Consider the following 14117-nt stretch of genomic DNA (forward strand, 5'->3'; position numbering starts at 1 on the left):
CTTTCATTGACCTGCCAGCAGAAACAACAACTTAATCTTCTTATGTGCCAATATAGCCGAAGAGGAAAAGGCTGTGCGAAAGAGCTTTAGTCCTCCTCTCCTGCACCAGGAGGGAATGCACAGTTGTTTGGTTGTGAAGGAACATGTACAGCCAGTGGAAGGACAGGTTACCTCGTTTTTCTGCACCATGGGGCAGTTACTGCAGACCTATGGCCTTGTAGAAAATGTGTATACCCTCCCCTTGTGCTACCAAATCTGAGCATTGTGTTGCAGCAAGTGGCAGCCCTGCTGCAGAAGGGAGAGATGGTGCTGGAGCAAGAGCAGTAAAAGGAGCAGGGGTGCTACTCTTGGTACTTCTTGATCTCTGTTAGAAATTGGATCTCTAGTTGGCAGAGGTTTGCACCCTGTCAAAGTAGTGACCACATTCCTAGTCAGGGTAAGTCAGACTCACAACCGAAATTAACCTGTGCTCACCCTTTGGTAGCTTGGCACAGTCTAGTCGGGCTTAACATAAGAGTTAATGTGTAAACTATTTGTGCAACACTTTAATTACAGTAACACAGTGAAAACACCACAAAAGACTCCGCACCAGTTGAGAAAAATTAAGAATATTTTTATGAGTAACACAAGAACCAAAACGACAAAAATCCCCTAAGTAGAACTCAAGATATTAATTTAAAAATATTAAACTGCAATATAGTGCTTAGAAGCCAATAGCGCATAGGGGTTACTTGTAGTCACGCTTGATTGGGGTAAATCCAAAGTTCAGGCTGACTGCGATGGAGGGCAGGTCAGCTTCAAGACCCACACATGGCCCACTTAAAAAGTACCTTGGATGGAGCTAGTGTTGGCTTCGATGACTTGATGCGTCGGCACTAGTTAGTAGTGGTAAAGTGCTCAGAATCCTAAAGCCAGCAAAAAATGAAGTCTGCAAAACAGGAGTTCAAAAGGCAAAAAGTCAGGGGAAACCACACCAAGGAGGACAGGTATAACAATCTCCAAAAAAGACAGGGGTCTTCCTCCGACCCTAGACCTCAGGCTCTTGAATCTCTTCTTATCCACAGAGAAATTCGAGATACTATCTCGAGCTCCGGTCCTTCAGGTATTTGATTGTATGGTATATGTCAAGTTGCAGGATGCCTATTTTCACATCCCAGTCCTGCAGTCGTACAAGAAGTAACTGCTATTCATAGTGGGGTCCACTCACTACCAGTTTGCATTCCTTCCACTCAGCCTAATATCTGCTCTGTGATTTGCCACCAGGGTGACTGGCTTTTGACAGCAAATGGTGTTTCTCCACTTGCAAAGGACAACATCTCTGTTCAACTTGAGATTTTCAGTCAATGTACACAAGTCTCACCTGGAGCCCTCGAAGCACCTCGTGTTCTTAGAGGCAGTATTTAATACTACTGCCCTCCACAGAGGATTCATAATGTTTTGAACATGATTTCCATGTTTCAACCGGGTGCTCCTATTCGCACTATTGATTGTTCTGTGCCCTTCAGTATCCATTGCAAAGAGGCATGGGGGATTTGTTGAAGTTGGAGTTTCTGCCTCACAATGTAATCCTTGGGTTCTGAGAAAAATTCAGCAAGACTGGGCTCAAGGCATTTTCATTGCCCTAGATTGGCTGAAAAAGGTATGGTACACCGACCTTCTGCATCTCTCCCTATTTGCTCCACTTCAACTTCCATTCAGAGTGCACATACTCTCCCAGTCTGGAGGGCATATTCTGCACCGCAATCTCCAGACTCTTCACCTTCATGCCTGGAGATTGACTGGTGTCATTTGAGTGCTTTCTGTCTCCCACCGGATGTTGTTGACTCATCTTATCAGCTTGCTGGCCATCAATTGAATTTGTTCTGGCAGATTGATAACATTTTTTCCTAGTATTACAATAAAAGTATTGGCCCTCTGAAGGCAAGATTGCTGTATATCCTGCAGTTTGCATTATCTTTCGCTCAACATGGGTGTGCCATTCTAAGTCAATGGGTACTTTGCAGCCTTGTCAGACTTTTTGTGCTTGATATATCAGCTGTCCTTATTCAAGTCATCATTGGTCATGCGCCTTTCAAAGGCCCTGACAGGTTTATTTCCACCTGTCCCTTTCATTGTTCCTCAATGGGACTTGAATTTAGGTTTAACTTTCTTAATGGGGGCTCTGTTTGAGCTTATACAGAGTCCCAACTTATGATTCTTAACCATCAAAATTATGTGTTTAGTTGCTGTTGCCTCGCAGAGCTGAAGGCCTTGAGTGTTCGTCCACCTTTTTTCATGGTTTTCTCAGACAAGTTGGTTCTCTGGACTAAGGTAGCGTCTCCCTTCCATCTCAGTCAGTTTAGCACCCTAACCACTTTTTATTCCCCACCTCCGCAACAAAGGATGAAGAGAGGCTGCACAGGCTGGACCCTAAATGTGAGTTCCGCTTTTTATTGATTGCACTAAAGAGATCAGATGAGGTATGAGGTCTTTATAGGTTACACCTACAAAAGGAAGGGAAAGGCTGTTCACTATCTCATTGAATTCTTCTTTGCACAAAGGTTTGCTATGATGTAGCCATCTGAGGGAAAACAAGCTCATTCTGCCAGAGCAAAATCTGCCAAAGCACCCCTATTTAGAGGAGTGCAAGTGGTGGGCATTTAAAGCAACATTGTGGATTTCCCTCCTCACCTTAGCTAAGTACTATTGTTTGGACTCTGAGCATTTTGCCTATTCAGTACTACAGTATTTCTTTGTGTAACTGTCCCTCTTTTGTATGCGTCTCAGTCAGGTTACCTGGTCTCACCCAGCACAGAATGTGCACCTGTAGTTACCACAGATAATCTCTGCTAGTTATTGGATCAGAGTGTTCTTGACTGCCCTGGTCCCTCTAAATCTCTCTGAAGCATTCCGCTGCGTGTCGAATTACACATTACTAAAGCGACCTTTCAAAAATATACATGCAAGCTGTAACTTGGGTTAATTCCTTTCTTTCTAGCAGATCTCTAGCAATTTCTGTACCTCCTTATATCTCACCATCCACCCCTAGAATGGAGGTAGTCTCCTGTGGCTCTTTGCTCAGCCCCACGCCATTTACATCCCCATTCTTCCCAGCCTTGTCAGCTCATTTGGCTATTACATTCTTCCATATGCAAATGACACTCAAATTATCTCCTCTATTTTTTATCAATTTTAGCTGCATCATGACATTTCATTGTATCTCCGTATTTCTTATTTTCTTTAGCACTGTCTTCAGAGAATTCAAAACTACTCCGCTGGACCCATCTTCAAGTACAGAAATTGCTAGAGAACTGCTAGAAGAATGGAATTAAACCAAGTTTAAAGAACCGTAATAAAGATGAATTGGGCTTGCTTAATTCAGAATCCAATGCTTTATATAATACTGGCTCTATCTACTGTAAAAGCTGAACGTCCATATACCTTCACAGATGTTATGTTCTGCTGATCTTTTATCTTCTGCATCCACTGATGCGGCATCGGCAGCAGGCCTTTTTCGTACCTAGCGTTTAAATACTGAAATCCGCTCACTAATCATATTCAGTGAATCTCCAATTTCACATATTTCAAAAAATGCTTAAACTTAGTTTTTCAAACTGCACTAATCTCCTTTCTGCCCCTTATTCAGCTGAATCTCTAGCACCAGGATGCCCTTTCGAGGGTAGCAGTGCATGTTACAAATTTAAAAAATGAGATAACGTGTAGGTGTTTTGGGTGTGTATGTGTGTGTGTGTGTGGTTCAATAACTGGCGAGTGTATGGGTGGCTGGTAAGGGTCTGCTGTAGGGTAGCTGCCTTGTATAGGGATTGAAGTGTTTAATGGACAAAGTAAGAATTTGTTGTAATTTCATTAAAGGACGATATTCCATTTATACATGCTTTTTGATTATTACCTTTTACAGGGAGTGTTCTGTGTAACTGCCTGTTAAATGAATATCTCAGAATTCCATGGAGGTGGGTTATTTTGGTTGTAAGATTAAAGTATTTTAATGAGATTTGTATGGAATCATAATTACATTGTGAAAGTTCTTTATTTCCAGAGGCAGACCTGTGAGACCTGTGGCATTCAAATGCATTTGCCCTGTGTTGCCAAATACTTCAAAGGTCAAACTGAACCCCATTGTCCGAGCTGCAATGAGTTCTGGCCACATGAGATTCCAGGTAAGTTACAAGGTTTGAACATTTGTTGATTTTACCACGGACCCAAAATGCCAACAATGCTATGCCGTTTCACACCACTTAACCTACTTTCAACCGAGTCTATGAAGTAAGCCCAAATGATGACCAGTCATATTATTTCTTGTTTCTATCCTATTTTGGGGTATTGGAAGATAATGTGGTAATGAGTGGCATAGTGATCCACGTGAGTGAGCTGTTTGCTGCAGGATTTATTTGGTTCTCTGTCAGAATATCAATACCAAAATTCCCATCTGACCTACATTTTGTGGCCTAAAGATTCCTTGATAACATTTCTGTTACCGTGAAACATTTTTGTGTCTTGTTGTAGTGACAAACGTTAATGCCATTCGATTTCTTTACCCTGTCACCACAGGGTTATACATGGTTACTGAAAGATTCGCATAACATAGTTTGGTAAAATTGGGTTCTGAAATTTCAGTTTTCTACTCTCCAATTATTAGGGAAATCGAGTTCTAGTTTTGCCAAGATACATGTTCATCATGATACATGGTGAATAATGATGCAGTGTCTACTTTGTAGCTTTTCAATCACTTAAAAGAAATGAAATTATTTAATCTAACATTTCATGCTCAATTGAGTGAGCAACGATACCCTTCGGGTTCTCTGTTCTGCTGAGCCTGTTGGGTGGGATAGTGCCGCAATATCACGATTTGACCTTCAGATATATTGTGCGAATAAGATCTACTACAAAACATGGTCATGACAGAGATCATTCTAGTAAATTTACACCTACATTGGCTTTGTTTTGGTAGTGCATGTTTTGGTCCTAATGGCAATACACTGGCTGCAAAATTGTAACATAGAGCCTGCTTAATATGCTATTTACTTTAGTGGTGAGAATAGTTCTAGCTGCAGGGAATATGAATCGGCTCTGCCTGTTATCCGAAACACAGATAATGGAAATGTATCTTAATTTGGTAGCAGTGGGATCAGAAAAGGATAATAAATAATGAGAAAGGAGAGCAATGCTGTTTTAGCCATGTTGAGGTCCACTATTACCTGGAACAATACTGGTTAGTAGACGTACCAGTTTACAATGTGCATAATGTTAATTTTGGAGTAACGTTTAAAGAACTACATAAATTGAGGATCTTCTCTTTTAGTTGTCGTTTATATTAGCCATTAAGGATAATGGGGTAACCCTGTAACACTCAGAACCTGGATATGTATGCAAAACAAAAAAATAGTGGTTCTGTCGGGAGTCACGTATACTTAGTTTCTAATGTACTTAATACATGTCATGAAAATTCCATTATTCATTAATGAAGGAAACACACATAACATTACACTGAGTTCAGAGAATGAGTTCCTTTTTACTCTTTAGATAAATCAGTCAAATTATATACGGCTGTCCAACACAATAAAGCACGTGGGGCTGTGAAGCAATTAGTGACTGATCGTGTTTAGTGACAAGGTGCTGTACAAAAATAATAACATATATAACACATATTTACACTAGTGGACGGATTTTTACACAGATGTCCAACATTAGATGCATAGACCACAGCAGGATAATGTGTTCCTTATTCTAGTTGTGGGGTTGTGTGGACAAGTTGAACTAACAACGTCGACGTTTCGACCCTAAGATGTGGTGCTGATTCGTAAGCATCTTTAGCGGTTCTTCATCAGGACAGGAAAGGATAAGACAGCCTGTAAGTTCAAGAATTGAATCACAACGGTGTGTGTTTAAGTAAAGAAAAATATTAAAAACCAAGTGGCGGAAGACTGCTCACCTAGTGGCAAAGAAGTGTAGTGATTTACTTCCTTGTATCCTACTCATAGAGGTGTCAGCCGACACCATTCAGGATAGTCTGTTCTGCAACAGATGTAAGAAGAACAGGGCGCGGGTTAGGTCTCTATCACTAGGGACCTGTATAGTAATAATGGAGGAGTAGTTCATGATATGCACGTACCTATGCAGATATAATTTTCAAGTTATCAGAGGATGGAATGGGGTTGAGTGCTGCTGTAGCGATCACCAAGTACCATGGCGGCAAGGGGGGCATGGAGTTAGCCACTCAGAGATGCTCGCAGTAATGCATATAAACCATTTGAGGTTCTAGAATGACAATGGGACATGCAGGGAACCATAAATATGATGTTCAAGCTGTGGGTTCTATGTAGGGTTTTGGCGTGTACAAGAAAAAATGTCGCCTAAGCTAGTAGCGGTAAGTGTAAACAGAATAATAGGATAAGAACGGTGCAACACGTTCAGAGGAGACCCAAAACCTCTGTAGGGGGCAGCACCCAAATAGATACAGCACCTGAATAGATACAACACAAGTCCTGTGCACACGTTATGATCAGTCAATACTGAAGGTTTTCAAAGGTAAAGCAGGCAAAATAATAATCAATGAAACAAGGTGGACTCATATAGATGGTTTCTTTCAAACGTAATGTATTAGGCCTTCCATTCTGGAAGGGTAACATCAAAACAAAAAACAACCAGCCGACACGTGTTTCGTCAAGCGAGAAGTTGGCTCGTGACTCTTCAGGGCTGGGGGAAAGAGTAAAAAGACACGGTACAGTATGGAAAATATACACATGAAACGCTATTTGGCTTGAGGGTGAAAAAGCGCAGAAAACACCTCATGTGAGTGAAAACCCTTATGTAAGTAAAAAAAAGGCATCATCAGTACATAATAATAGTGACATCACACAAGTCTTAGATAGAACCCCAGTGTGAATTCATTGTTTTAATAACAATAATTGCGACGAGAGAAGGTCCTAATCTAGAGCAAAACAAAACTATCTCTTTACAGCAGCAGAGAAAATGAGGCACGGAACTAGTGTAGGACAATAAATGAATGAAATATTGATTGTGACGTGACGCGTGAGTGGGAGAAAAAAATATAAGTCAAGCGACATCCTTCGATGATTAGCATTAGTTCGACATGCTTGAGAAAATAAAATGGAAAAAACAATGAGTCGTACAAATACAAGCGCTCTCCATGCATCTTGGGACAATATGTAATAGGGGTACGAATAAGCAAATAGCAGGTAATCCGTGGGAAAATCAAGTGCACTGTGCCATCACAAGCAAAATCAATGCTCCTCCGTACAGAAAATATTTCAAGATCGGTGGAACAAGTCATTAGATTCTCATCCAATCAGGCAGAAATAAATGCTATGACTAGCGAGTAATGCCCATAGTTATTCAATGCATTAAATGGCGAAATTAATTTGGAAGGACAGCAGGAGTGCAAGTTAGGCAGAAAAAGATCGTGAGAGAACAAGAATACAAGAAGCGTCGCACTCGTGTAAAAGCGCGTAAATACCTGTTGGTGGTATAGAGTGTAACAGTTCTGTGGGGGAGAAAGATGGGAGTGTGTAAATAAAATGTTAAAGTACACATGTCACGGGGCAAATAAGGGGGTCTAACAAAAACCGAGCATAGCAACAGTTAGCTTACTGTATAGCCCGTCCGTCGTCCATTTTCTTTGTACTTTTTCCTCGATAACACTGCCCAATTGACCCGTTCATGCCGGGTTGGAAATATCACCGGCTATACAGTAAGTTAACTGTCGCTATGCTCTGTTTTTGTTAGACCCCCTTATTTGCCCCGTGACATGTGTACTTTAACATTTTATTTACACACTCCCATCTTTCTCCTCCCTTTTGCACCCCGTGGTGCCTCGAAATTAGGAGAGTGATGCAAGCTTTTACGGAAAAACAATAACGCGGTAAAAGGTTGCACTGAAACATTAGGCATGAAAGTTATTCTCTTGTAAAATAAAAGGAAATGCGGTCCGCGCTACTTCGCGGTCATCGGTATAATGAAAACGTTATGCATCAAAAGTGATGTGTGATGAAAACCGTTGCGGTTAAAACTAGACACAGGCATGCCAAAGGGGGGTCGCATTAACCTGTTAACCCAGAGCGCGAGTCTTTTGTAAACGAAAAGAAAAAGTGAACCGTGCTACTTTAGCGAGGTGCCTCGGAGGGGAAGTGATTTCCAATTAATCGCATGCGGTGAAATATAACCGGGCTGGAGGCGGGGGAGAGCCCGTACCACTTATTAGAGTAGATCTGGAGGGAGATGTCCTTGTCTGTCTTGTCTTTGCAATGAATGACAGCGAGTGAACGTGAACAGTTCCTATTTGACGTGTCACGGGACGGCATGTACGTGTGATTGGGCACATGTCGATGAGCGATAGGGAACTGACTTTCCTTGTAAAACGTGGTAGAGGATCTACGTGAAGGACTGGAAGGTCGAAACACATGTGATGTCATACTGCTTGAAGCGATAAGGTCATTCATAGCAAATGTGTAAAAATTACACCATATCCAGCTAATACATATTACAATGTACCTCTGTATTAGGATATAGACAATGGTTCTCACAAAATTAAGAACAATGGGTAATGCAAAATATTCTACATAATCAGGCATATAGAATGTAAAGAGAAGCAACGCATCAAATGGAGGACACTCCTAGTCTGCTCATTTGTATACATGTCTCTTCATGCTCATTCAGACCATGGCTAACAGCCTCAAGTGTATGTATCCAACGACACTCTTTGTAATTAAGGGAGGTGGCGATGTTAGCCCGCCCCCCTCGGGTGTAGGGTGATTTTTTTCGCAGACCCACCATTCCAACTGCTTATGGGTGTGTCCTGCGCTTGTGTAGGGTTCTACTAGGGGTGCTCCGTGGGTCTTGCATTACACTCTACGCTGGTGTTGCAGAATCCTGTTCTTCACTTTCTCTGTAGTCTGGCCCACATAGATCATTTGGCATGGGCATCTGATAGCGTAAATCACGTTCTGACTGTTACAGTTAGTAAATTGGGCAAGGGCATGTGTTTTTACACGGTGTGTAAACATAGTTCCCACGACAGTGTACCGGCAAGCCTTACACTGGCCACATCTGTGGTGCCCTCTTATGGGTGGCAGACTGAGTTGTGATCTGATATCCGGTACTTGTGGTGATTCTAGGTATGAGGATACAACGAAGTCCTTTATATTTTTAGAACACTTGAATGAGACTATAGGTGCCTCTGTCATGTAAATTTCAGACCCCTACACAAGCGCAGGACACACCCATGAGCAGTTGGAATGGTGGGTACTCGAAAAAATCACCCTACACCCAAGGGGGGGTAACATCGCCATCTCCCTTAATTACAAAGAGTGTCATTGGATACATACACTTGAGGCTGTTAGCCATGGTCTGAATGAGCATGAAGAGACATGTATACAAATTAGCAGACTATGAGTGTCCTCCATTTGATGCTTCGCTTCTCTATACATTCTATATGCCTGATTTATGTAGAATACTTTGCATTACTCATTGTTCTTAATTTTGTGAGAACCATTGTCTATATCCTAATACAGATATCCTAATTGTGAGAACCATTGTCTATATCCTAATACAGATGTACATTGTAATATGTATTTGCTGGATATGGTGTAATATTTAAACATTCGCTATAAATGACCTTGTCGCTTCAAGCAGTATGACATCACATGTTTCGACTATTTTTGTAATGTCTATACTCATCCAACAAGTACATTTCACTGTCAATTTCACATCCCTATGTATGTGTTAAATCTGATATATTCACGCACACCTGTACATCATTCTCTCCTTGTTAACCACAAGTACACATTTGTGTAAATATCGCACCCCCACATGTGCGTTAAGTCTGGTGTATTAATGCACATTTTCCTTTTTACACCTCCATATATGTCATGTACATAAGCCCCTGTTTTTAGTTCCCTCGAGTACTTCCTATGACCAAACCCTTGTTCCAAGCACCTTCTAGTCCTTCACCTGGATCCTCTACCACGTTTTACAAGGAAAGTCAGTTCCCTTTCGCTAATCGACATGTGCCCATTCACACGTACATGCCCCCATGACACGTTAAATAGGAACTGTTCACGTTCACTCGCTGTCATTCATTGCAAAGACAAGACAGACGAGGACGTCTACCTCCAGATCTACTCTAGTAAGTGGTACGGGCTCTCCCCTGCCTCCAGACTGGTTATATTTCACTGCATGCGATTAATTGGAAATCACTTCCCCTCCGAGGCACCTCGCTAAAGTACTACAGTTCACTTTTTCTTTTCTTTTCGTTTACAAAAGACTCACGCTCTGGGTTAACAGGTTAATGCGACAACCCCTTTGGCATGCCTGTGTCTAGTTTTAACCGTAACAGCTTTCATCACACATCACTTTTGAAGCATAACGTTTTCATTACACTGATCACCGTGAAGTAGCGCGGACCGCATTTCATTTTATTTTACAAGAGAATCGTTTTCATGCCTAATATTTCAGTGCGATCTTTTACCGCGATATTGTTTTTCCGTAAACGCTTGCATCACTTTCCTAATTTCGAGGCACCACGTCCTAGTAATATTTATGGCTACGAAATAGCGCTGACCGCTATTTACCAGTACTTCTATGGTAAAGTACGAGCTGTCACGGACACGCAGGTTAGAAGTTTCCCGCAACTGCATGCTTCATCTAAATCATCCCCGTTTACGGCCTCACCCATTTATATCCCTAATAATGGCAACACACCCGGGGTACTATGCGTGTACTATGTTAACCTGGTAACTCTCCAGGTGTGCGCTTGCTACCTCTTCTGATTGGTAATACGTCTGCGCTTCACACCAACCACGCTACGCCAATCACAACTCGCGTGTTCTTGAGATGCCCTTAGCTGTTTCATTTCCATTCACCCGCGATAGCTTGCACACCATATTTATGGCTCCCTGCATGTCCCATTGTCATTCTAGATCCTCAAATGGTTTAAATGCACTACTGCAAGCATCTCTGAGTGGATAACTCCATGCCCCCATTGCCTCCACAGTACTTGGTGATCGCTACGGCGGCACTCAACCCCATTCCATCTTCTGATGATGACTTGAGAATTTCATCTGCATAGGTACGTGCATATCGTGAACTTCTCCTCCATTATTACCATACAGGTCCCTAGTGATAGAGACCTAACCAGCGCCCTGTTCTTCTTACATCTGTTGCAGAACAGACGATCCTGAATGGTGTCGGCTGACACCTCTACGAGTAGGATACAAGGAAGCAAATCACTACATTTCCTTGCTACTAGGTGAGCAGTCTCCCACCACTTGGTTTTTAATATTTTTCTTTTCTTAAACACACAGTTGTGATTCAATTCTTGAACTTACAGGCTGTCTTATCCTTTCCTGTCCTGATGAAGACCCGCTAAAGATGCTTAAGAATCAGCACCACATCTTAGGGTTGAAACGTCGACGACCTTAGTTCAACTTGTCCATGCAACCCCACAACTAGAATAAGGAACACATTATCCTGCTGTGGTCTATGCATCTAATGTTGGACATCTGTGTAAAATTCCGTCCACTTGTGTAAATATGTGTTATATATGTTGTTATTTTTGTACAGCACCTTGTTACTAAACGCGATCAGTCACTTAATGCTTCACAGTCCCACGTGCTTTATTGTGTTGGACAGCCGTATATAATTTGACTGATTTATCTAAAGAGTAAAAAGGAACTCATTCCCTGAACTCAGTGTAACGTTATGTGTTTGTGTGTTTCCTTCATTATTGATTAATGGAATTTTCATGACCTGTATTAAGTACATTAGAAACTAAGTATACGTGACTCCCGGCAGAACCACTGTTTTTGTTTTGTATATAATATTAGAACTGTTACGTTGTTGAGTTATCAAAAAATTGGTCTTGAAATTCACAACCTTATATAAAAGGCCTGCTGATCTTGAGGCCACGTGTAAATATTTAAAGTTTTGGCTGCCTAAACTTGCATGACTCTAAGTTGTGCTGCAAACTTGTTTATTCTACAAGGGATTGAAAATAAACAAAAAGAGAGCAGCTTAATGGCAGACCATGGGTGCTACCCGGGAACCAGGGAGGCTCACAAATGGGATGCTTCCCATGGGAATCTGTCCGGTGGTGGGCTGCCTCAGTCCAGCTGATGGCAAACCTGGAGACTGCCATTGTAGCACAAATTTAAGGTCCCCCACCTCCAGGTGGGGGGGCCTTTTGCTCGGGCAGTGGCACCAACAATTTGGGAATGGAGAAATCGTGGGGATTGGAAGCTGGGGTTGGGGGACACAACTGTTACAGAGCTGAGCAGAACTGAGCTTTGGCAAAGGGAAATGCTGTAAGGAGAAACAGTGCACATACACACCTGTTAGGTTTTGCACTAAGGGCAGTTGGATGAAAAGGAGCCATGTAGTTTGAAGGAAGGTTATGAAGGATTTATGTCAGGCTGCGGAGAACGAAAGATGAGTGCAGTACAGATTACTGCATGAGCTGAGTATACTTTTGAAGGAGGGACTTCTATCATGGTTGTCGTAGTGGGGTGAGGAAATTCCTTGGGGTACTGGAGTTGGGCCACTAGGGCTGTGAATGGGAATTCACAAGTGTACTGATGACAGTGAAGGGTTAGAATGAGCTCCTGCTTGATGCTGGACGTTGAAGTAATTGTAGTGTGGATATGCTAGTCCTAGGGCAGAAGCAGGCCAGGCTCGAGAATTTCAGTTTTAGCATTTTGGATGCCTTTCCAGTTTCAGAGGCATCTCAAGAAGGATATTCATTTCAGCCCCAGATGTGTGTCGGGATGGTGTCTGGGAAGTGCCTTGGACTCTGCTGTCGCATGAACAAAACTTGGAGGGCGCAATAGAAGGTGGTATCAGTGAGCACAGCAAGTGGTATGGCCAATCTAACAAATCTTGCACTGTAAGGCATACTGGAGGCCCTTTGACTGTGAAACAGGTATGATCACAACAGGATTCACTTCTCATTATGTAGGTGCCAGAATTGGACACCTAGATTGAACCTCTTTCCTCCTGTTTGTTCATAGTCGTCTGGGAGGCATTCTTATAATTTTTTGCGTCATGTGGATAGTAATTGCGAATAGGATTTACCATCTGCATTTCTATTAAAGTAGTGCCTGCGCCTCCCTGACTGCCACTCTTGCTTACAAGCCAGGCAGTTTTCAGAGTCGCCTTTATTTTATGTTGTGGGATTATCTTAAGCAACCATGGATTGACCTTATGCTTGCCTGGTCCTACAATTATCTGGTGTCCTCGGGGACCACTCACTGATGATGTGCTTCAATGTCATATTTTCAAGCAGGCCAAACACTTATGGCATCAGCCGCGTTCTTCCCTGGGCTGCATGCCAGTCATTGTTGGCTGTGATGCTGCCTCACCACCAGCACCCTTTTTCTGGTTGCCAGCAAGCATCCCTTTTCCCGCCACACAAGATGAGGTGGGAATGGGTGGGGTTACCTGTGTGCAAGGCTGGGCCAGTCCGTGAGCATGTGCCCTCACATCCGTCATGAGACTCTCACATCCTGCCTCTGAGATGTTGGGTTACATGTGTGCTCTATACATATACACAGTGCATGTTTTTGATGCTGCACCTGTATGTGTTTGCTGCATTTCAGTTGTTGGAGAGAGGGCTTCTGAGTCGAACTAGTGTTGGGTGCAGTACATCGATCTGTGACACCAGCACCATCAAGCACTGAAGATGGCGGAGCCCTCTTGCCTGTCACATGCCAGCATGCATTGCTAAGCAAATCAGAGAATCCCTTGAACAGGTTTCTCCTTGAAATACGCAATCTCAGGATGTGCGCGGTACAAAACGGATGCCATTTTGTACATCGCACTTTTTGAGCGCACGTATTTCAAGGCACTCTCATATTTGCGAATGAAAATTATTCTTTTTTGTAGAGCGGACATTCTGAGCTTTGGATTGGCTCCAGGGAGCCTGTGCATGAATCTAGCCCCGAAAATGATTACCATGTAAAGAGTGCCACAAATAGCCGGCAATCCTATGGAAGTCTCTTCATAATTGAAAAGGTGTATCGATTTAATATGCCAGAGCTTTTCACCTTAGTGTATCAGAAAATATAACTACATTGAAAGACATTTATTATAAGTGATCAGTTTTTACA

At 42.4% G+C, this 14117-nt stretch overlaps 1 protein-coding gene across 1 annotated transcript in view; it reads left to right on the forward strand.

Moving 5' to 3' along the window:
• The window catches only part of NSMCE1 (NSE1 component of SMC5/6 complex), a 176119-nt gene that overhangs the window by 151194 nt on the left and 10808 nt on the right, over positions 1-14117 (forward strand). The window contains exon 7 of the mRNA XM_078664194.1: positions 4037-4157. Within this exon, the coding sequence (XP_078520320.1) occupies positions 4037-4157 (121 nt within the window). The remainder of the gene's footprint in view (positions 1-4036; positions 4158-14117) is intronic.

The sequence above is a fragment of the Lissotriton helveticus genome, chromosome 10, assembly GCF_964261635.1.
Source record: "Lissotriton helveticus chromosome 10, aLisHel1.1, whole genome shotgun sequence".
NCBI lineage: Eukaryota > Metazoa > Chordata > Amphibia > Caudata > Salamandridae > Lissotriton > Lissotriton helveticus.